This window comes from Amphiura filiformis, chromosome 1 (assembly GCF_039555335.1).
Source record: "Amphiura filiformis chromosome 1, Afil_fr2py, whole genome shotgun sequence".
NCBI lineage: Eukaryota > Metazoa > Echinodermata > Ophiuroidea > Amphilepidida > Amphiuridae > Amphiura > Amphiura filiformis.
In genome coordinates, this window is record NC_092628.1 from 100,834,121 (window position 1) to 100,859,946 (window position 25,826).

The 25,826-nt window shown below is 36.7% G+C and overlaps 1 protein-coding gene across 4 annotated transcripts in view; it reads left to right on the plus strand.

The window, feature by feature from the left end:
* LOC140160426 (uncharacterized) overlaps positions 1-25,826 on the plus strand; it is a 61,960-nt gene that overhangs the window by 24,652 nt on the left and 11,482 nt on the right. The window contains exons 4-19 of one of the 4 annotated variants that reach the window (XM_072183664.1): positions 710-838; positions 2,294-2,455; positions 3,420-3,542; positions 4,230-4,349; positions 6,278-6,394; positions 8,940-9,068; positions 10,191-10,415; positions 11,133-11,246; positions 11,711-11,833; positions 13,666-13,788; positions 14,705-14,830; positions 16,676-16,786; positions 16,999-17,097; positions 18,580-18,708; positions 20,612-20,734; positions 22,005-22,124. In XM_072183664.1, coding sequence (XP_072039765.1) covers positions 710-838; positions 2,294-2,455; positions 3,420-3,542; positions 4,230-4,349; positions 6,278-6,394; positions 8,940-9,068; positions 10,191-10,415; positions 11,133-11,246; positions 11,711-11,833; positions 13,666-13,788; positions 14,705-14,830; positions 16,676-16,786; positions 16,999-17,097; positions 18,580-18,708; positions 20,612-20,734; positions 22,005-22,124 — 2,073 coding nt within the window. The remainder of the gene's footprint in view (positions 1-709; positions 839-2,293; positions 2,456-3,419; positions 3,543-4,229; positions 4,350-6,277; positions 6,395-8,939; positions 9,069-10,190; positions 10,416-11,132; positions 11,247-11,710; positions 11,834-13,665; positions 13,789-14,704; positions 14,831-16,675; positions 16,787-16,998; positions 17,098-18,579; positions 18,709-20,611; positions 20,735-22,004; positions 22,125-25,826) is intronic. The other 3 variants (XM_072183672.1, XM_072183679.1, XM_072183685.1) reach the window with 3 other exon arrangements.

Genomic DNA, 25,826 nt, shown 5'->3' on the forward strand with positions numbered 1-25,826 from the left:
ACATAATACACAGTACTCTCACCATTGACGCGTGACCACTACAAACAGTGTATGTTTAGGTATATGGGCATTGCCTAGTTAACGTCACTGTGTGAAAAATAACCGGCCAATATTTAAAGTACTCTCTGAAATTCTAGAAAATATAGTTTTGTAACATGTCCTAAATTTTTAGCAAATTTAGGTGTCTGGAAATATTCGCACTTTGGTGTTTTAGGAAGGATATGTAAACGACAGATAACACCAAAAAAAATGAAGAAATTTATTTCCAAACCGTGTTAAGTCTACAACCATTATGTTTCTCATTTTCAAGAATGCTGGTTAACAATATGCAGACTATTGTCTCATTTCGGAAACAAAGGCCCACACAGTATTGTTACCCTCATTGCAATATCGCACAGGTAAAACAGAAACATGTGTAATCATGGGGATTTAAAGAGAGAAGATCTGATTTAACATAGTTGAGCTGTTTTCAATGAGTGTTATCTTGGTTTAATAATAGCTTTTAATGGGGTTTAAGTCCGGCCGTGGTGAATTCTACTGTAGACAAAACTGCATCATGCTCTTCCCTTCCGAACGACCATGGTAGGGGCTATACTGTGTATGCTACAAGGAGAAAGCAATAGGAAGAACTTCTCTTGTGAATGTTAAAATAAATGATAGCATTATATTTTAGCAGACAGTCTGTAAAAAGCATATAATTCTTTTTCAGCGAGTTGTAACGACAATCCATGCGTTAGAGGTAGTACTTGTGAACCAATGCGAAATGAGGCTGCTCGTGGGTTCAACTGTGTTTGTCCTCCAGGCTACACCGGCACATATTGTGACGTGCCAACTGGTTGTAAGTCACTTTACCTTCATTGCACCATCATTTTAGTACAAAACAATGATTCGTTGAAATGAGATTTTCTTTGCATTTTTTAATCAACTCTTGTTTCAAATAAAATCACATGGGAAGAGAAACGGGTTCCGCAGTGTGATGCGAGTTTTACCACGCATACATTTGACCAAAAGGGGGAACATTATTTGAAATAGGTACACGTATGTTTCAGATGGACATTTTATTTTTGAAAAGACCATACATACAATACATAAAAAATATTTCGCATAGCCCCCTCACGAAAACTAGTGCATTAGCATTTTGTGCAAATTTTATTACACAATTTGTTCCGTTCTTTTTTATGGACATTTTCATTTTACATGTAAAGTCTATGGAGATTAATATTAGACAAGGCTGGAAAGGGCGCTATAGCCTCATTTTAGGCCGTTTTAGGCACTTATATACTCATAAAAAAAGAACGGCAACAAATTGTGTAATAAAATTTGCACAAAATGCTACTTGAGCAAGTACAAATATAATTATATACTTCTGGAGAGGGGGCTATAGCTAAAACAAAAAATGTCCTATATTTTAGTGGTTATGAAACAAAGGTGGGTAGGCTGAAACATTTTGCAAAGATCGAACATGGTTTTCTTGGATAATGTCGTAACAATCATTACGGTGACCACAAGAGATTCGTGGATGCTGACATCCAACCAATAATTCAACCAATTTGTGATGGCCACTAAGCCACAGGCACTCTTTTTAATTGAACGCGGCTTTATCCAAGAGAGCCGTCGCTCTTCATTTTTTCAACCAGTTTATACAAAATAATTAATGTCATAAGAAAAGTGCCTTTTTAAATAAAACTTCTTTTATGTCTCAAACCTTACACCGATGAGTGAACAGCAAGGAAAATATTAGATTTCGATTATAATAGTGAATTTATTGGCTTTCGTACTCTGAAGGAGTAACGATTGGCTACATGATGTGTCATGACTTTCTTCCAATTTGCTTATTCGTAAAAAAAAACAATCCGTGTCCCCATATTGCATATACATTCCAGTTTCAATATATTTTCCAATTTGTGCCCACGTAAAAATATCATCTGTGCGCGCCATATAGCCTTATATACCTGTATTATAGATGGGCCCACGGATAAAAAAATACTAATTGTGGGATAATTTTAAGCGCAAAATACAAGTTACAAGATTTATAGTATGTCCAGCACATCCTGGGAGATACTGAAGGGATGCTGCAGCCAAACAAAATTGTTTCGCTTGCCCAAGATGGCAATAGTTGGAGCCGACTGATAATGATGATGACTCCCAACAATAACGCTTAGCTAGTGTCTGTCCTCAAATGATCATACATTAGTCTGCTGCAAAGCTTTTTATCGCGTATACATCTCTATTAATTCACAAATGTGCCAAATAATAATTATTTAATTATTGTTAACACTTTCTTATCTTTTAGCAATTTGCGATACCTCGCATCCTTGTGCAATGTCTATGCTAGATGAAGTTTTAGGGAGCACGAGGCGCTATTTGACGGGAATTTGCCGCCCGGGTCCCACCGACGATCAATTCACATGCGACTGTTTCGACAAAATGTCTGGGGATACATGCTTCAAAATTGGTGAGTATTGAAATGTATTCAACTGGACACAAGGCTATAACGAAGATCAAAAATACATGTGACCCATTGCATCGACAAAAGGCAGTTGTCATGGTTGTGGTCAAACTAATGAAATTTTGGATTCCTAAATCAAGTGAAGGAACTAATACTTTACAATAACCCTCTCTCACCCATTGATATGGATGTAGAAGTGTGATTTTATTAGGCAAATTATGTTATTAATTATATTGCTTCTAATTTTTTATTATTTTTCATTATTTTTAAGTGGACTATTTAAATCCATATGGAAGACAATTAGACATGACATAATTAATAGAGGCACCCATTCAAGTAATCCAATGTGAAATTCACACTCCCTGTGTGGAAGATTAAGATGACGTCTTTCATAGCGGGTGTTTGGATTTTAAGTAGAATAGTCCATTTAAAAACAATAAAAAATCATAAAAATTAGAATTTTGTAATATAATTTGCATAATAAAATCACAATTCTGTATCTGATATCTGACAAAATGGTCCAAAAGTGGAAGGTGGGTAGGCCGGCCCAGTGGGCACACCTGACGTTTTATCGACGTTGAAATCAGGTTGAAATCAAGTTGATACAATTACGTTGTATCGACGTTGTATCAACGTCGAAATTTCAACCTAATTTCAACTAACCTCTAGGTTGAAATCAGATTGAAATCAGGTTAGGTTGAAACTACGTTCTACGTTGTATCAACGTTGATATAACGTCGAAATCCTAACCTGTGCCCACTGGGTATAGATGCGCTTGTACAAAAACTGCGCACTAATTCGAAAATGGCAACTTTTGGAAGTCACGTACCCAATAAACACTGCGCACTGGCCTTACAAACGTCGATGCATCATTCATGTACGGGGGTTATATTGTTTGAAGGAAAATATTTCACGTAGTATACTCGGTTGAAGTCACTGAAAATCATTTCTGATATTTTTGTCTACCTAGAAACTTGCCAAGATGACCTAGGACGTTGTCGAAACGGAGGAACATGCACAAACACGGGAGCGGCTCGATCATGGAAGTGTGCATGTGTACCAGGCTTCCTAGGCGAGACATGTGAGACAACAGGTAATCCGAGATGGTCAATAGCAAGAAACATTATGTAACACATTGTTCCTTTGATGCCGAATTGATTTGCCGACAGGCTATTCATAAAAGTGGTGGGGTCGAAAACGTTTGTACAGGGATTTGCCACGCACACCTTCTGATGCTGACTTTCTCTATTCTTACTTTTTCGTTTTTCAACCCATCAATTAGCCTTTTTTCATTAAAAAAAACACCCAAATATCACCCAAACCTGCCAAAATTGGGTGCTTTTAATGGCATTTTTGCCCAAATGATACCCAAATTGGGCGGATTGGTCTTTATACCAAAATCGCTGAAAAGTACCCCAAAACCGGGGGACATTACGTGACTGTCAATATTGAATAGAAGGTCATGACTGTGTAAGCGACTCACATGAGAAAGTGGAAACATTGTTGCCACGTATCCCAAAGTTTTGTTGTATTGATTTCCCCTCAAAATACTATTTTGGTTTAATTTGAATACTAAATCAAATTTGAAGGCCTTTTGGTATTTTGAGGGATTTGAGTCACAATATTGGGGGCGATTGATCCTGCAAGGACATATGAGTTGTATCATGAACCGCACAAGTAGTGAAACTAATTGTTTTGAATACGACAGTTTATACGACGCCAGGTATTTCGTTCGTGATGATTCAAAACACTTTAATTGAGTTTTTGGTCTCCTTTATAGATCCATGCTTTAACGTACCATGTCGAAACGGAGGCACCTGTGCCGTCAATGGCAATTCTTACATATGCAGTTGTCCACAAGGGTACACGGGAAGAACCTGTCAAACACCACTTGGTGGCAGTAAGTATACTTAAATACAAATTCGTCCTTTATTTTATACTACTCTTACTCTCATTCATCATGTCAAATGCATGTAAAATTCTTCACCACACTATGATCATGATGATAAAAGCGGCGTTCCATTTTTGAATCAGGTATTACAAAAGTACTCCCCTTTCTGGAACTAATTAAAGACCTCCTAAGCTGGTACCAATTGGACATGTACTGTGCTGTTCTCATCCATGTTATGTAAGCAAACCACGCAATTTCATCTCTCCATTCGTGAACTTGTCACCGGCCTCAAATTGGGCCATAAAAGTCTATTACCATTTGATTGTGCCATGTGCCCTGCCCTGCCCATTTGCATTTCTTATTTTTCATAATGTTCAACGATGCCTTAAACCTCGGTTGCCCTCGGTATTCATTTGCATATCTTCCTGTCCCTTTGGTGATTCCCAACATACATCTTTCCATACTTCTTTGTGTGATTTTGAGCTTTGCTTCATGTTTTTTTGTCACGGCCCAAGTCTCATCTCCATGTAGTCATTGCTGGTATCATGGGTATAATGCATTGGTCAAACACCATACGCATCAGGCATGTTGGCATCTTGTTCTTCATGATGTTATTTAATTTTCTAAATGCTTGGATTCTTCTTTTTACTTCTTCCAGATGGCTATAATCCATTTTCACCAATTGCCTATGCATTTGCCAGTTGTTGTGATTGCATCTTTGTTGACTTTGCTTTCTCTGGATGTAGCATAGCTGTTGAAAATATAAGTTATGTTTTCTTCGTGTCGATTTTAGCCCTACCTTGTTGCTTTCACTGTTCAGTTCTATGACATGATTGAGCATTCGTTACAGTGAGCCCTAATATCATCCACAAAATGCAGATGACTGAGAGGCTCTCCATTGATGTTGATTCCTTTTCCATCCCAGTGTAGTTTCCTGAAGATACCTTCCAAGGCTTATTTTGTCACTTTCCATGTGGAGTCTTTATGGATGATATTCCTTGGCTGTAGATTTTCTTGATGTTCTGTATGTATATAGATTGGACATGTACACGGATGAGGAGCGCTTCAAGTACAGCTGGGATTTCGATGCTATCGAATGCTTTTTTGTAGTCGATAAAGCTTAAACACAGAGGCTAGCAGGCTACCTATATTCTCCTTTTCTCCATGCTTGTGGATGATCTGGTTCTGGGGTGGGGGGCAAAGAAAGAAATTGCCCAGTGAGCATTATTCCGGCCCGATTTTGTTATTTTGTTGGGATATAATGCGCGCGCAGCGTGAGAAACATTTTGAAGTGAAAGTTGATACACTTTGGGTTACAATTTCAACTATTTTATACCCAAATTAAAGGCGTTGACGTATTTAAACAGAACCAAGAACAAGGAATTTTTCCTTTGAGTTAAAAAGGAAATATTTAGTCCCTGCTGAAAGCAAATAAACCCAGCAAAAAAATTATCTACAACCCCCCTGAGTGTGTATGCGCTTTATGAGCAAACGCCTTTCTGGCAGAACGACTCGTCGTAGCATATAGTATCCTCTGGAATACAGATCCAGAGGTTGTGGGTTCAAACCAGGGTGGATTTTAATTATAAATAAGTTATCTTTTGTTAAAGTAAGAGGAAATAATAAATTAATAAATTAGTCTTACAAAGCTGAACAAAGCGGAATCTATACGTATGTATATTATGTATTATGCGATGCAAATGTTGACCAGGAAAAAATATCTGGGGTACTTATCCACTAACAAAATGTAAACTGGCTCTGGACAAAGTCGCATCTACCCGCCAAATTTGAGGGCCATGCGACCTGTCAGTTCGTAGAATAAGGGCGGACAGACAGACACCCACATATAGAGACATACACATAGACACACGGACAGACAGGCAGGCAGACAGAAAGACAGATGCAAACTATTTACTTTATTATATTGTGTTCTTTAGATACCTGTTCATCAACTAGGCCATGTCGAAATGGTGGAACATGTGTGAACCAAGGAAGCCATTGCAAATGTTTGCCACAATTCAATGGAGATCAATGTCAAACTATGATACAACAAGGTAAGGAGCGCACCATTAGGTTTCAAGGGAGAGGCATGGCAGTTTTTTGAAGAAAAAAAACTTCGCCCATTCACTGATGAGCAATTTTTGTAATTGATTGAAATCGTGTCTGTCAATCGTTTCACTACAATTTTTACTCCAATGGCTCTTTGATTTCTTCAAATATTTTTATAAAGATAGAGTGAATCCCCTGGCCCTCTATAATAACGCAGAAACGGGCCGGTAACCTTAATTTCACTGGACCGACCATGGTATGTATCCTATGTAGTACAGGGCGCTATGGGTTTGGGATTTTATATTCCTACATTAGTGGAACTATGTTTTTGGCATCCTTAAACCTAAAATGATAAACATTTGATTGGTTTCATTTTTCTATGGCCCGGTGGTTCCCACAAGAGGTCGAAGGTCAAAGTGGGGCAAATCTTAAATATAGTCTCATCATGTTGTAATGTATCTCAAATTGTTTCTCTCATCATAGGGAATAACAAATGTCCAGCGTCAGAGTTCATGCAGCCAAAGTCCAATAGAAATGTGTATAAATGTAACATTTGACTCATGATTTCATCCGATCCTGAGGTATACATTTCTCAAATAAATTATTTTCCTATATGGTTTGCCCAGAGAAGTAATTTAAGAAAAATTTCGATTGAATCAGTGCAATTTGACAATTTGCCTTCTGTGCATGAGCGCCCTAGTACAATATAACAATCCTAGCAATTAGAAAAACAATGAGGTATAAAGTCTGCACAAAAAGTAACTCAGCTGTTATAAATACGCCTATAGATTCAAAACTAATAATTGTTTTCACAATATGTCAACATAGCGAGAAGGATGATTTATTTACACGCATTTTGATACCCCATTCGTCACATGTCGTTCAATATTAACAACACAGTAGTGCTTTTGCAGTTGACAGCGATCAATGGTTATAATGCCAGCACTGTAAACACGTAAAGCCCGCCATTATCTTCGCGCTTACTTCAAATGAATACAAATAACTGCAACTTTTAAATTGGGGTGTTTTTCTTTCAAAACACTGCTGTATTGTCAATATTGAACAAAATTGGACAAATGCGCGTAAATAAATCATCCTTCTTTTTATGTTGAAATATTGTGAAAGTATTAGTATTAGTTCTGAATCTATAGGCGTATTTATATCAGCTGAGTTACTTTTTGTGCAGACTTTATATTTGTTCAATCATGTTGTAATAACTACAACATGATTGAACAAATATTAAATTTTGGCTCTAATATGACCTTCACCCCTCGTGGGAAGCAGAGGGGCACAAAAATGAAAGCAATCCTAGTTTTATCCTGCTGCCTTTGAGGTGTAAGGATGCTAAAATCATTGGTTCCACTGTGTAGAAAAGGTAGATGCTAACTCAAAAATCATCCCATAGCGCCATGCACTAATATGCATGTTTTGTTACTGGAACAGGTAAATAGTATTTTAAAGAAAAAGAAGATCAGTCAGCTGAACCATACATCAGTCGACTAAGTACACTGATATAATTACACCAAGTTAAAACATTTGTTAACAGTCTTCTAGTTTTAAGCTGGATTCGATGTTACCTTGGTAACGTATGTAACGTTGTGACATCCCGGAGAATACTCCTTCATACTGCAGTTACTGTCCGTTTTCCTATACATAATACACAGTGCTCTTTCCCATGGACGCGTGACCTCTACAAATAGCCTACGTTAAAAGAATGGGGATATGCCTAGTTAACGTCGCTGTGTGAAAAATAACTGGCCAATATTAAAAGTACTCTTCTAAAGTTCTAGAAAATATAGTTTTGTAACATGTCCTAAATTTTTAGCTAATTTAGATGTTTGGAAATATTCGTACTTTGGTGTTTTAGTTAATGTTATAGGTAATAGTACATTGCCTAGTTAACGTCGCTGTGTGAACAATAACCGGCCAATATTAAAAGTACTCTTCTAAAATTCTAGACAATATAGTTTTGTAACATGTCCTAAATTTTTAGCTAATTTAGATGTTTGGAAATATTCGTACTTTGGTGTTTTAGGAATGATATGTAAACGACAGATAACACCAAAAAATATGAAGAAATTATTTCCAAACCGTGTTAAGTCTGCAAACCACCATGTTTCTCATTTTCAAGAACGTTGGTTAACAATAAGCAGAGTTTTGTCTCATTTCGTAAACAAAAGCCCACACAGAATTGTTCTCTAGCGCTCGCTTTATAATCGTTCACCCAACTGAAACTATAATCCCAGCCATTGCTCCATTGTACGTGTAAAAGCAGAAACATATGATGTGTGTATCTAACCAGAGAAGATATGATTTAATCAGTTGAGCTGCTTTCAATGAGTGTTATCTTGGTTTAATAGCTTTTAATGGGGTTTAAGTCCTGCAAAGGTCGAATTGAATTCTACTGTAGACATGACTGCATCATGCTTGGAGAACTGTAGCTTTTTAGGGTTGAATAAATTGCCCAAAATCAGCCATTATTACATTCTTTATAATAGTTCATGGACAATAAGATTTTTAAGATTTAAATTTTGTCATGTTTTGTTTCAGATCCGTGCTTATCCTCCCCTTGTTTGAACGGAGGCACGTGTATGACAGGCGATAGCATGAATGCTTACATGTGTATGTGTCCACCAGGATCTTTCGGTGATCCAAATTGTGCTCCAAGCGGTCTAATTGGTAAGATTATTGATGTATAAGTTGTCATCCCTTTGCGCCATGTCGGCTTCAAATTGATCGCTATATTTTGATCTAAATATATACATCCACCTGTTTATAACGAGGTATTGATGGAATCATAGGGTCTATGATGGAATGTTGTTCAGGTGTAACGCTTGTACAGTAAATTCGTATTGATTTCCCTTTATGGCTTTGTGATTATTTCAACTTTCGGCCCCATCATCATCACACAAATGAAACCAACATAAACCTTTTTGAAGTATGGCGGGCACAAAGGAGAGGGCGTACTTTGGTTTGAGTAATCGTTTGTATGCTGACAAAAGATTACTCAAATCTAAGTACCCTCCTTTTGTGCCCGCCATACTTCTAAAAGGCTTATGGAAACCCGTATTTTCACATGTCGCAATATTAATTTCAAAAAACTGTCTTCAGCAAAGAATGATAGTACACTGATGAGATTCTGCCTTAATATTTCAAAGTGCAACACTTCTGATACTCTACTCATCTCAACCCTTAATCCTAACCATAAAACATAGCCATAATCGCGAGGCCTTCCGACGACGAACCTGTTCAAATTTTATTTACCATACCAGCTACCTTCGACTATATTTATAAATACGTGTTTATTCAAACGCAAGTGACCCATGGGCACGACATACCAAGACCAGCAAGCGTGACCAAATCCTCATGTCATTGAAAAGGATAAGAACTCTTTGATAAATATCATCAAATTTAAGTATTATTATTATTACACATGGGGATTCGAATTTATAATATGTTATCAAGAACAACATTTTGAAAGTATTTTCCGACTGAAACAAAATATTTATCGACGGAAACGTTTACAATATAATCACAAAGTTGAACAAAATGGACAATTTGCGGCACAATCTCTCGTTGTTTACCGCCTTTGCATTCAAATGTACTCGAGACTTTCTGTCTACAAGCTAGCTATTATGGCAGCGCGGAGGTGGTCCCGTGCGTATTTATAAATACGTGTTGATACGAAGCATACTGCATACAGGCAAATCAGAATCATTATAAATGAGTTGCCTAGTCGCATACCGCCAACGCCAAAGAAAATCACTAGACAAAATTGTTACTTATTAATTTTTTCCACAGATCCCTGTGGACCAAATCCTTGTAACGGTGGGCAATGTGTCCCAATGTCAGCAACCGCCTACTCCTGCATCTGTCCACAAGGATTGACTGGAACACAGTGCACTGAGCCTGATGCCTGCTCCTCAAACCCATGCATGAACAGAGGCACATGTACCCCTCAAAATTCAGGTTTCCTCTGTACTTGCCCACCGGGATATTCTGGAACACGGTGTACAGTAATAACCAGTAAGTATACTTTTCAAGATTACTTATTGCAAGCTGCTGGGCTAGTACTATATTATAATTATATATATATGAATATCGTATCCAAAATTATGCTGCCCGTCTTATTGTCAAGAAAGGAAAGCATGAGCATTTACACCAATCCTCATCGAGCTTCACTGGCTGCCCGTTGAATTCCGCATCCAATTTAAACTTGCTGTTCTGGCTTTTCGTCACTTCGATGGCACTTTACCACCACACCTGTCATCTGTGCTTTGTACTTATCAAACTTATCAAAGTCTGTTGTCAAATCATTTCTCCGCACTTACAGAAAGTATAAAATCATGTAAACGGAGGTAAAGTGCCACAAAAACTCTTTAGCTGCAGCTATGACCATGTGCTTGTTCTTGGGCTTCTTCTTTATTACACCCGTCCCGCCATTCTGGGTACTCATGCGCTCTAGTAGTGCTGCCACTTGCCTTTCCATTCCCACAAGCTGGGTGGTGACAGAGCATTTTCCATCATTGTCCCTGTTTTATGGAATGGCTTGTCATCCCACATTTGTGACTCTGCCAATGTCGATGTCCAAACATTTAAGAAGAACCTGGAAACTAACCTATTCATCTAGTGTTTCCTCCCTCTTGCATTTTTCCTTTTCCATTGCGCTTTATTCTTCATTTAAAAAGCGCTCTCAAAGTCTGTGTATTATTATTATTATTATTATTATTACAAACTATATAGATCCTTGCGTGCTGTCGCTCTGCCGTAACGGAGCTACATGTCAAAATATTGGTGGTGGTGACTTCCGATGCAATTGTCTTCCCGGGTACACTGGGGTTGACTGCAGCATAAGAGGTAATGGTTTCATCTTAACATATCCGATTCTTATATTCCTATATAATAAATAATCCCGGATAACTTACAGAATCATGGGTTGCAAAACTAAGCTCCCAATATGCCGGTACGATTCCTGCCTATAGAGCAATTATTATTCTGTCACTAACAATCTACCACCTATTATAAATAGATACTATTGTTCTCCGTGTTTCTTTGACATTATACATTAACAACATCAGCAACAGTAAAAATATATATATATATTGGCTATATTGTACATGGGGCTGTATAATGATATTTGAATTAACAGTTTGTCTTGCTTCATTAATGGAACCAATGATTTTGCAATCCTTACCCCACAAATGATAAAACTAGAATTGGTACCATTTTTATGTTACGCCACTAGGAATTCAAGTTGACACATTGCGCATTGCGACACATTTTCAAAGCTCCTTAACCATGCCATATTTATCTCCTTTTAGATCCATGTGATAATTTACCATGTCGAAACGGAGGCACCTGTTTTATTTCCGGCAATGGCAATTCTTACTTATGCAATTGTCGACAGGGGTATACGGGACCAACCTGTCAAACTCCAATTGGTGGTGGGTAAAGTATACTAATTCATCCGCTAATTCATACTTCGCTTTATTTTATCAGTCTTCATTTACTACATGCACAAATCCAGGAATGTTTTAATCAGGTAGGATTCCAAAAGCATTGACAATTACGTCAAGAGGTCACTTTATAAGTCATTTAAGAATATTGTGAGGTGATTTAAAAAAACAAAACTTCTGCCCAGTCTCCTTTTATAGATCCATGTCTTAATCACCATGGCAAAACGGGGGCACCTGTAATTCAGTGGGAGGCAATTCTAAATACATTATGTATTTGTCACGTTCATATATTGGGTATCTGTGCACAGATATTGGAAATCGCGCGCACATAAAATTAGAAGATTTGGGTGAGGACTAGCGTCAGGGTGTGGTATTTCGTTGCATATATTTTCTGTAGTTTAAATGCTACGGGAGACATTTTGAGTTGAAAGATTGGGGGAAGGTCTAATTTCTCTAAGCATGATAAGGACACATTGTAATTGCTCATATAATCAACTCCAGAGAAACACAATGATTGTTTTAAATATGAAAGCTATAGTAGTAGTCGAGGACGAACCACTGACGACAGAGTAGTATTGCTCTTTGAAAAACAATTTTAAAAAAAATATAAAAAAATAAAGAAATACATTACATGTATCGCTGTGGGTAAAATGTTGTTAGCGTCGTCTCGTTTTGATTTGCTGTTGCTTGAAAACCAAATGGCCGATTGAGCTCAAATAAAAAGCAAATAATAGCTTTATTTCTAAAGCATTTTAATCTGGAAATAACTCAAATGATGATATTTGTACTATTTGGCTATTTCACAAGTTCAGTCTCCCCTTAATGGGAAGGATATATTTATGGGTTGTCGAACTCGGACCCATAATTCTAGAATAAGATGACTTCTCAGATAAAGCAAACTGTGTATTTTGTGTTTCATTTTGTCAAGAGGGATATTAAATTTGAGACCATTTTCATTGCAATCGAAACATTTTGGAAATTCTACCCATGTAGGCCTACAATTTGTTTTACCCTTTGACCTATATCTCATTAATTAAAGCCATAATGTGTGATTTGCTTCACAGTGACGCCCTTAATTTTACTCGGATTTCTACTTTTTGCATAATTATAATGCTCAGTGGTATACTAAAATACCATGTAAAAGATTAAGTCTGAAGTGCTTTAATAACAGTAAAATTTTACTTTTTGTATTAAAGCCGGGTCGACCCGGTTTTATTCAGAGTTCAACGATCGAGTGCTTGCTAACATGTACCGTTGATGTCAGCTTGCATGTACACACGTCGAGCGCGATGCTCCGTGCAAGTAAATGTAATATATACGATCGACGAGTGGGTTTGTCCAGCCTATTGTTATAAAAAAATAAATAGTACACGCATTGTAGGCGTTGGAATGAATCGCAATTTTCTTCGTTATACCTCATTTGTTTGGCTCGAAATTAAAAGGGGATACTGTGATCAGTGAAAACAAACATTTAAATAAGAATTTATTCTTTATGCAAATCACACATTATTGCTTTAAGCATTCTAGAGATTTTGATTTAAGCATTTTAAAATGTTATCCCTTAATCAAACCTTTGATATTAACTACATTAACAACATCCGCAACAGTAAAAAAAATATATATATTGGCTATATTGTACATGGGACTGTATAATGATATTTGAATTAACAGATTGTCTTGCTTCATTAATGGAACCAATGATTTTGCAATCCTTACCCCACAAATGATATAACTAGAATTGGTACCACTAGGAATTCAAGTTGACACATTGTAACACATTTTCAAAGCTCCTTAACCATGCCATCTTTATCTCCTTTTAGATCCATGTGATAATTTACCATGTCGAAACGGAGGCACCTGTTTTATTTCCGGCAATGGCAATTCTTACTTATGCAATTGTCGACAGGGGTATACGGGACCAACCTGTCAAACTCCAATTGGTGGTGGGTAAAGTATACTAATTCATCCGCTAATTCATACTTCGCTTTATTTTATCAGTCTTCATTTACTATATGCACATATCATGGAATTTTAATCAGGTAGGATTCCAAAAGTATTGACAATTACGTCAAGAGGTCACTTTAAGTAATTTAAGAATAATATTGTGATGTGACTTTAAAAAAACTTCTGCCCAGTCTCCTTTTATAGATCCATGTCTTAATTACCACGTCAAAACGGATGCAGAGGCAATTCTTACATTATGTATTTGTCACGTTCATATATTGGGTATCTGTGCACAGATATTGGAAATCGCGCGCACATAAAAGTAAAGGTACTAAAGAAGAATGGGAATCTATAATGGGTAATAATAATTATACTGGGCTATATTCCGAGATTCTCTGAGCGCCCTCTGTTTTAGATTTGGGTGAGGACTAGCCTCAGGGTGTGGTGTTTGGTTGCATATATTTTCTGTAGTTTAAATGCGACAGGAGACATTTTGAGTTGAAAGATTGGAGGATTGTAATTTTGTCAAGACGGATATTAAATTGAGACCATTTTCATTACAATCGAAACATTTTGAAAATTCTACCCATGTACAATTTTGTTTTTACCCTTTGACCTATTTTAACCTATATATCATCATTAATTAAGCTTTCTAGAGACTTTGATTTAAGCATTTTCAAATTTTATCCTTTAGTCAGACCTTTGACCTCAATAACTCAATTTGCTCAAGGGTGTCATTTTGCCTCCCGGCTGATTCTGAATTTACATACCCCAGGTTGTTACTTAACCGAAAAAAATTGCAGTAGTACGCAACTTCACGCTTTACTGCAATTTGCCTCGACTTTAAGAATTGACACATTGTGACATATTTTCAAAGCTCCTTAACCAACTTTGGAATGTTTATCTCCTTTATAGCGGATCCATGCGCTACTTCACCATGTCGAAACGGAGGCACCTGTAATCCCGTCAATGGCAATTCTTACATATGCAGTTGTCCACAAGGGTATACGGGAATAACCTGTCAAACTCCAGTTGGTGGTAGTAAGTATACTCGCAGGCACTATACATGACTTTATACACTCCTCAAAAGAATTGAAGGATCAGTTGAATAGAATCTTGATCTTTCATTACATCACTTGTTCACTAAGCTGCAGACAAAATTCACTCATTACAAATATCCGCCATCACCCACATCGTGAGGGGGAGGGAGGAAAATGGAGGCCAAAATTTTGATTTTGAAGCCATTTTTCAAACGTCACCACGGTCAATGTCAAGTCAAATAATTGGGGTGCGTTTGTGTATGTGACGTGTGTGTGAGTCTATTCGTCACATTAGTGGGTATAAGATGCCCTCAATGTATCCATGGGGGTGGGCAAAGTCATTAATGTAACCGTACAAAAGATGACCACCCGGCCCCCTCTCGTTTCTCAGGAAGGATAACATTGTAGTGTTTCAAACATCTCATTGTGAATTTAAAAGAGTTGGGGGGTTTTTTGGTCTCCTTTATAAGTCTTTTTGAAGGGTACGCCCCCCCCCCAAAAATGGAAGGGGACGTCCCCCTACAAGCATTTCAATGGTAAACATGCTATCAATTAATAACATAAACAAATTGTTCACTCAGTGATAACTTTATTGAACCTGTTTATTTGAATTCCTAGTGGCGTATTTACCTCTTGTTAACATGGATTCAATCTCTAATCAAAGATACTCAAAATGAAGTTTACTTCATTTTATCCATCAATACTTACAGTATGTCCTCCATCACTGTTCACAACTGCTGCAATGCGGCGTCGCATGCTTCTGACGAGGTGTCTTATTTCGTCATTGCCAATGCTGTTCCATTTTCTCAAAAGGATGCGGCGCAAACCCTTTAGGTTTATTTCAACAAGATCGCAGGGCAACAAATGATGTGTCAAGTATGAAATACTGCATTTAGCGAGTTCATTAATTTGCTCAATACACTTTTGGTTTTTAAATCGTGGAGACGTTTTCGTAACGAAAGTGATATTGAGTTCTGAATTGATTGAAAAAAAAATTCCGTTCAGCCTGTATATACAAGCTAATCCGGTGAAAATCGCATCTTTGTATTATTTTGCCAAAGAAAATCCTTTTTTTGCCAAGGTTTTGTACATAGCCAAAATGTCTCAATTTAGAACTTACTGTATGACTTCATTGTTACGCCATGTGGAGGTGACGTTGGTACTTATTTTGGTATCGCTGGATAAAAGAGACGCATAACTATCGTGTGATACAATACCAAATAGGACATTATATATAGGGGTTTTGGCATAGAAAGCCCCCTCCCCCTTAGTAAAGCGTGAACCAAAAGTACTCAGTGTGAGACCAGGAATAAAAACATCTTAAAACATGACCATAGATCAACATTACTAATAAAACTGGCTAAACTCCTCCATTCAATGCAACCTCAAAAGTCTCGAAGTGACCTTATACATAGCGGGTAAAGTGGTCATGTACATTTGAATGCAAAGGCGGTAAACAACGCGAGATTGTGCAGCAAAACTGTCTATTTTGTTCAACTTTGTGAGTATATTGTAAACGTTTCCGTAGATGAATATTTGTTCCGTTGGCAGATGCTTTCAAAATGTTGTTTTTGATAACCTATTACAAATTCGAAATCCCCCATTTGTAATAAGTTTGCTATTCAATTAATATTTAAATTTGATGGTATTTATCTAAAGAGTTCCTATCCTTTTCAGTGGCATGAGGATTTGGTCACTCTTGCTTTTCTTGGTATGGGTATGCCCATGGGTCGCGTGCGTATTTATGAATACGTATTTTTAAATCTATTCGAAGGTAGCTGGTAAATGTGGACATCTCTAACGTGTCTAAATTGATTTTAAAATTAAACCATTTATTACATTTCAGCTTGCTTACAAAATCCATGCAGAAATGGCGAGTGTTACAATGCCTACACATCTGCAGGATACATGTGTAATTGTCGATCCGGCTACATTGGTACGAACTGCGAAAGGCGAGGTAAGTAACTGTAGCTGACATAAGACGTTATAGTTTTTGACGATTACCCCACAATTTGTCATCAAGACGGTACGGATGGTAGTAAAACGGTTATTCATCTTTGGAACTACGGTCTTTATGTAGCTTACGTGAATACCTTAGACCTCATCATTTCAGCCCTTCAGTTTCTGTTTCTATTAAACCAAAGTATACATGTTGAATTGGTTTTTCAGATCCGTGTGCTACTTCCCCTTGCGGTTCTGATACATGTGTTACTAGCAGCGATGGCAATTCATATACCTGCCTCTGTTCCTGTACAGGTGAACCTCAATGTAAGTCTTTGGATATTAAATATAGAAATATTAATGAGTAGTATCATAATTTGGGTTAGCATACGATATTAAGAAAAGATGACATGATAAAGTTCAAGTTTGGTTAAAGCCATAATGTACGATTTCAGTCAATACCTAATAATGCAGAAATAATATTAGTAATAACTGCCAGGAAGGGTTACTGCCAATTTTAGGCTGAAATAACAAGGTAATGTGAAAGAAACACCACTGGCTATTTTGGTCGTTTAACATGGAGTTCTATGGGGGACTTTAAAGTCACGATTATGACTTTATGTCAAAATTACCCTGTTAATCTACAAACACAACATTATTTGGCTGGTTTGAAAAAAAATTTCTCATAAGATCGTACATTATGGCTTTAAAGATCAGGATAGTTATGTGTGTTCTTTTATTCATTTATTTATTGCAATTTATTACATTTTACAAAGCCGGAAGTCTTACAATGAATCATGCTAATAATTTTGAAAGCAGAGATGAACAGAGTATAAAGTGAAATCACACAGTGGTCTTAAGGGGTGGGGTATGAACGTTTGGACAGTATTTTTTGTGGGACATGAGAGCACATCAGACATATCGAATTGCATTCTGAAGACGAAGAATGTCCTTCTCATGTCAAATAATTTTGATTTTTTGAAATTCGCGATATAATACACATTTTATGGCAAATGATTAAAAATGGATATCTTTGATATTTAACAGTCCTCGAAATAAACTTTATAAATCTAATGATATATACTTAAAGTGTATGTAGCTGGGATGAAAAGCCGACGATCAATTGAAAAGTTTGACCTTTCGTATTAAAGATTATGGATTTTTTTTCCCAAAAACATCCAAAAAAATTAGGTCTTTTGGGGAAAAAATGTATATCTCCAATATAAAAAGTTACAATTTTCAATTGATCGTCGGCTTTTCATCCCAGCTACATACACTTTAAGTACATATCACTAGATTCATAAAGTTTACTTCGAGGACTGTTAAATATCAAAAATGTAAAAAATATCAAATTTGAATAATTTGTCATAAAATTTGTATTACATCGCGAATCTTAAAAAATCTAAATTATTTGATATCAGAAGGACACTCTTCGTATTCAGAATGCAATTCGATAGTTCTGGTGTACTCTCAGCTCCCACAAAATATACGTGAAAACGTTGCTAAACGTTAATATCAGATCCCTTAAGCCCTTTTCGGTCACTAAAGGGAATATTCGGTTGAAGATAAAAGACGTCTTATCTTTCTTACATCAAAACTGTCAATCCTCGAAAGGATGGTGGACACGAGTCCCACTATTTGGAAAAATGAGCCCCTTTATTTATGCCCGATGCCCCCCCCCCACACACACTTTTTCTTTTCAGGACGGATTCACGCCACTCTCGGACACATTATTTATTTGTAAACAGTAGATAGTCCTTAATCGTTTGCCTACCCTTGACACCTATTGTCACGTTATTTTTGATGTAGTACCGTGTTCAAGAAACCCATGTATGAATGGAGCCACCTGCTCAGACACCGGCACCTCCACATCATCATACATCTGCACCTGCCAACAAAACTACATAGGACGAAATTGTGAGACCTATTCACCAACAGGTTGGTATTATTTTCTTCTCGATTATGAATTTGAAGCTACCAATCTGCCTTGCATAGATGAGACCCATTAAAGCAATAATGTGCGATTTACATAAAGAATAGATTCCTATTTAAATGTTTGTTTTCACTGATCACATTATCCCCTTTTAATTTCGAGCCAAACAAATGAGGTACAGGGTAAGTAAAAAAAACTGCAATAGAGCAAAGAATCGATATTTATGTAAGAACCAAATCGAATTTTCCCAATATTGAAAGATTCTATAAATGCTACACTAAATAGCCACCTTCTGTGAAAATATGAAGTGAATCGCAACTACCGTTTAATGTAGATGAGTCCTTTTGTTGCGATACCCAATTTCGTTATTTGTCCACGAGGTACCATGTATTTTGAATGAGAGCACACAGTGCGCGGTGAAGGCACGATATCTGAAACTGACTTTAACTTAAATAAGGTTGATTTTTGCGTTATTTTAATTTCTTTTTTTCTGGTTAAACAAACTTTCTAACATTACTTTAAGTCCTTCATACCTCACTCGATTCCAACTCCAGTTTTTTAATACCAATATGTCCAACTTATACTGGATATTTTGTAATTCATTCCATTTCAATTTGCGCGCATTTCATTTTGACATTTGAAAAACCCGCCTGCAAATTTGTATGTTTTTGATAGAGAATAAACATCTTTAAAGTAAAGGTAAAATGAAAATAACAACAAATAATGTTTCTTCTCCTTAAACAAGACCAAGGGCAATAACACTTTGGGTGCTCCATTTTATTTTAATGCCAATGAGGTTAAGAAAATGGCAGTTGGTCCAAATCTACCTTACACAGAATGGGCTGATATTCAAATTTTAGATGTCTCTTGGACAAACATTAAAATTGGGTAGCGCTATAAAATGTGTCATTAAAACAAAACTGTAAATGCTAATTCCTTAATTTTTTCACACAAGGTCACTGATGGATATACCATATATAAAATGTTTTCAAACCTAAAAAGTTCAACTCGGTTCTTAAGTAAAAATGGATTCTTTTCTCTATTGCACTTTTTTTACTCACCCTGTATAACGAAGAAAATTGCGATTTCATTCCAGCGCCTACAATGCGTGTACTACGCTCGCCGATCGTAACATGCACTACTACACGGAGCATCGTGCTCGACGTGTGTACACTGTACACATAAGCTGACATCCACGGGAAATGTTAGCAAGCAGTCGATCGATGCATGAACTCTGAATAAAACCGGGTCGACCCGGTTTTAATATAAAAAGTTAAATTTTACTGTTATTAAAGCACTTCAGGCTTAGTCATTTACGTGGTTTTAGTAGACTACTGGGCATTATAATTATGCAAAAAGTAGAAATCTGAGTAAAATTTAGGGCGTCGCTGTGAAGCAAATCGCACATTATGGCTTTAAACAAAGGACTCGAAATTATTTGACATGCTTTCGTACATAGCTATAATAACAACTTTGAGTTGTTCCAGTTTAAATTCATGCATCACCTATAAATGGCAGACACGCCCTTAATCTTCCACACAGGGAGTGTGAATTTCAAATGGGGTTACCTGAATGGGTGTTGGGTAACTCAATTTGAAATCTACACCCACTTTATGGAAGATTAAGGGTTGACTTGACTATTGCCAAAAGATCATTTCAATCCTCAAAAAGATCATTTCAATCCTCGAAAGGATGGTGGACACGAGTCCCACTATTTGGAAAAATGAGCCCCTTCTTGTTCTTTGACGCAATTTTTGCAATTTATGACCCCCCCACACACACACACACTTTTTTCTTTTCAGGACGGTTTCACGCCACTCTCGGACACATTATTTATTTGTAAACAGTAGATAGTCCTTAATCGTTTTCCTACCCTTGTAACCTATTTTCACGTTATTTTTGATGTAGTACCGTGTTCAAGAAACCCATGTATGAATGGAGCCACCTGCTCAGACACCTCCACATCATCATACATCTGCACCTGCCGACAAAACTACATAGGACGAAATTGTGAGACCTATTCACCACCAGGTTGGTATTATTTTCTTCTCGATTATGAATTTGAAGCTACAAATCTGCCTTGCATAGATGAGACCCATTAAACAAAGGACTCGAAATTATTTGACATGCTTTCGTACATAGCTATAATAACAACTTTGAGTTATTCCAGTTTAAATTCATGCATCACCTATAAATGGAAGACACGCCCTTAATCTTCCACACAGGGCGTGTGAATTTCAAATGGGGTTACCTGAATGGGTGTTGGGTAACTCAATTTGAAATCTACACCCACTGTATGGAAGATAAAGGGTTGACTTGACTATGTATTGTTGGTCGAGGCAGCCAAAGAGATCATTTTCATTTTCTAAATCAATATAATTGAATAATAATACCTTGATGTAATGCAGAAGTTTATTCCACAAATCATGTACTTCTGGTATTGAGCAGTCGAAATGAGTTGGTTAGTAACAATAAGAAAGTTTAGGCAAGAAGTGAGGAAGGTAAAAGTTCTCCATGTCGAAATATCCGTTAAATGTAGATTCAGGGTAGACAGGATGTAAGTTTTGTTACCTCATCTCGCTCGGAGGTGCCATAACATTAATGTTGTTGTCTGGATCTGGATCTTAATACGATTAAGTCGGAAGCTTCAGCTGGTTACAGTCGTACAATGGGAAAATTGGATGGAACTTAACAGATTTCACACCACCAAATAGTATTATACGGTCGTGCGCCCTGAATGCATTTCTCGGAAAAAAACATGCATAAAGTAAGCATTAAAATGAGTAGAAATTAGCATAACTTTGGCTAAATTTGGATTGGTTATGATTAGTAATATCAAATCCTGCAAGTGTACCACAGATGGGAGCGATCGAGTATTTTTTTAATGATTTTAAGCAGTCGTTTCTGTACAGAAACACTGCATGATTCTGGAGGTAAATTAAGTAATTCCCAGACATCATAGACTTCAAGGGCCAGTCGTAAAAACAATGACGGTCAACCTATATCTTTTCCCAGTCAGAGGGATCAGGCTAGGGCTAATTTCAACCATCATAGCTGTCGCTAAGAACTGAGTCGCTCTTGCGAAGAAAAAATAACGTTTTCTTGAGGCGAATTTAGTACATATCTCTATGGGGATTTATTTGGTGGTGTGATATCTGCAGGCCTATGTGCGTGCGATGTGGTGTGTGGAAGATCGTATCAAAAGTTAGCGTGCCCTACATTCCAACGTGAAATGAAGTAGATAATAAAGGCTGATGTCCATTATACAATACTATTAAACCATTTAAACTGATTCCCACAGACCCATGCTTGAGCAACCCATGCAGAAGTGGAGGAACATGTCAAACTGCTACTAATGGCTACCGGTGCAACTGTCCAATGGACTATATCGGACCAAACTGTGAACAGTATGCTCCAACAAGTAAGTCATGTCCTAGTTTTTGCACATTTATATTTAGAGAATAAATGTATTGTTTTAGCCGCTGTCGTGCAAAATTGTCTCATATAACACGGGCGACATTATTATTTTAAGTAAATCAACGAGGCGAGGCCGAGTTGTTTAACGCCAAAAATAATGTTGTCGCGTGTTATATGAGACGATAGATGCACGACAGCGGCTAAAAACAATACCGTTATCCTCATTCTTAACACTTCAATTCAAATAAATATATTAATCATAAGTATACTAGGAATTACCCAGGGCTTAGAATCGATCAGTCCCGTTGTTGCTATGCACCTCCGATTGGTTCAAATAGCGCGTACGAGTATCGCGTCGACATGAACTCGATAAGTGTGTGATATCGTATCATATCACACGACTAAGAACTAATAAGATTGTAGGAACTTTCTTGAAGTGTTTACGAATCTTAAATATTAAGAATTCATGTGAACGAGTGCGTGCTATTCATAATGCACAATTTACAGGACACCTCGTCAACTGTTCGGATGGTAAGGCCCAATTAATTTGAAACTTGTCTGATGTTTAATCTAATTCTTGTAATATATTGCATTACATTATACAGCCTGTCTCAAAAATTAATTGTGCAAGTGAAAAGCGCCCTTTTTGGCATTTAGAAAATACTGTTGTGACACGATGCTTATATTAGCGTCAAAGGCGTAGTCTTAGCTGTCAAATGTCGTTTGTTCTGTTCAATTTGCTTGTTTAAATCTCAAGATATGTTTAGTAAACAAGGAACGGGTAAAATCACAATTGTGCCACTTTTACTCTAGGGAAGAGGCTGTACATGTAAATCATTGATAGCATAAAGAGTTCCTTCGTAAAATCAAAAGAATGCATCGATGACACAACAATACAAACATTTTTTTACTGTTTTTACTGTTTTATCATGATACAGGGTAATGATTCTCTTTTCCCACTTAAAACAGATCTAAAGATAAATACATATTTCACATTCTGCTGTAAAATTAAATACAATACATGTCAATGATTTTATCAAGGTAAATACTGTTCTCTTTGTCACTCAAGACATGTTAAAAGACAAACAAATATTGCACACTCTGTTGTATAATTAATATCATGTCAACGAAATATTGCACATCGTATATGTTTGGAATTTTACATTGAAGATTTAAAATCCATTGATGATTTTTCATCAAATCATAAGCACAAATTATAATATTTCCGGGTGTGCAGCAGCTGAATCCGATATTGCTTGAAATCAACAGTTTAGTCCATTGTACAATTTGGTCTTTAATATTATTGTTCTTGTACATGGGTCACTATGAGCCCCCTTCCTTCTACGGTCCCCCACCTGTAGCAATGCATCTTGTTGCCCTCGTCTTCAATACAATTACATACTGAGCAATTATTTCATAATCATTTCTAATCCTACAAATGAATGTTCTTTTATTAACTGTACTCTACAGGTATTTGGATATTAACATTCTATTCAAATTTTCTAAAAAGTGGCACAAAAGGGTTTTTAGTACTGTTTAGTGAAGCAGAATTCTGGATTGCCGAAACCAAAATGAATGAAACAAACGGTATTCGAAAGCTATGACTGCTCCCTTGACGTTGATGTAAGCATCATGTCACAACAGTGTTTTCTAATTGCCAAAGATGGCGCTTTCCACTTGCACATTTTTTTGAGACAGGCTGTAATCATGATAATGCTACACAAATTAATTCACAGGTGCAAAATGTGTGATTTGAGTCTTGTGTTTTTATATCACCTGACATGCTTTGCTATTAAAGGGGACAGTGAAATTGTTGTTGGAAATTGTATATGTCGACTGCAAATCACGGTCATCTTGCATCATCTTTCATGTTTTCAATGGTAAAAGTGAAATAAGGAAACATAAAATTGTCTTTTTGACAGTCAGTGACAATCATGACAAAGCACGAATTTTCTAATACAAACTTTTAAATTATATCATCCTTTTTGATGCACAAAGTATACAAAATACTGCTCACAATAGATGCATTTGTAGGATTGTAGATTAAATATTTTAAATATTGAGCTAGACAAATCCAATGAGAAAGTAACTCACTACTTAAGCTTTCGCCATCAGGGCTGACGGCTTGATCACAAGTGACTTGGTCCACTGCTTTTCCCGCGAAACGGCTTATTGACATTTCCCGGAAGAAGGGGGCCAAAGCAATCAACCGTGACGAATGTATCGTCTCTCTAGATCACGTATACGATCCACTGCTCAAAACAAAAACATCACTTCTGGAAATGTCAACAAGCCGTTTCGCGGGAAAAGTAGTGGAACAAGTCACTTGTGATCAAGCCGTCAGCCCTGATGGCGAAAGCTAAAGTAGTGAGTTACTTTCTCATTGGATTTGACTAGCTCAATGTTTGAAATATTGCTCACAATAATTAATCATCACATATATTCTATATTTTAAATCAGTGCATAATATTGAATCTCTACTTATCATTATCATTGCACATTTAGCCTTATTTATGACCTTAAAAGGTCATCTGTCCTCATCTATCATGTCTATGAAGTTGGAAATAAACTAACCTGTATTTTTTAATTAAATTGATTCATTTAATTAATTCAAATAATTATTCATTCATCATTTATTTGACCATATACATGCTATTACGATCATGAAAATATTTATTCCTAATCATTGTTTTCTTAAACATTTTCTTCATCACTCATGGCTCTTCTATTATCTACATGTGTGATTATTACATGTATTATGATTCATAATGAAAAGTGTTTTCCAAAACATGATAGGAAATGTTCTATCGGTCCACTAGCACATATAAAGGGATTATTAGAGATGTTCGATACAAAATTTTTGACATCACCAGATGATCAACAATTATAGACCAACTTGATCATATTAATCTCATGCCCATCTCATGAATATTGCAATTTCATTACATTATAAGTGTAAATTGCTATGAACGGCTACAATCGGAGACTGAATTAAAAAAATACTAGTTTGCGTCTGACGTCACTTTCTGAGATTCTCTTTCTCCAATGAAGGCACCAGACGAATCAATATTCCTTTTACGCGCTGCTAACCAATCATGGGCTGAGGTGGATTTGATCGTCAGACACAAGCTAGTCTTTTTAATCCAGTCTCCGTTTATAACGTGCGTACGCCAACCATGGTTTCCGAATTCGGCAGCCTTACATCTGCATTTGGATGTCAGCGCCGGATGTCAGCGTTTGTCTTCATCAGATTGCTTTCACGTTTGCCATTTGCCCGCTTCATTAGTACATCTATCATGTCTGTAGGCTATGCTTGGTCTGAAAATGCAGAAATCTGACTTTTTAAGGGTGTTCTGGTTCGGCAAATCTCTAATAATTAAACATCAACACACCTCTTACAAGAACATACTGATTAATCGTTATCCAGTGACCCATGTTGTTGTAAATGAAAAATGAGTACTATATGTACTAGTGGAACTCATAGTGTTTTTGGAAAGCACTTTTCAATTGGCATTCCTATTATCATTCTTCTTGATGTGACATTCATATTTATATATCCCTTATAACATTGTACCTCCAAGCTTATTTAATCGGTATGCGCCACCTCTTTTCAACTCAATTTTTCAGTTCATGATTTATACAGATTCAAGCATTTCTTGTATACTTCTAATTTCTTATATATTTTTTATACCATGTATACTTACCT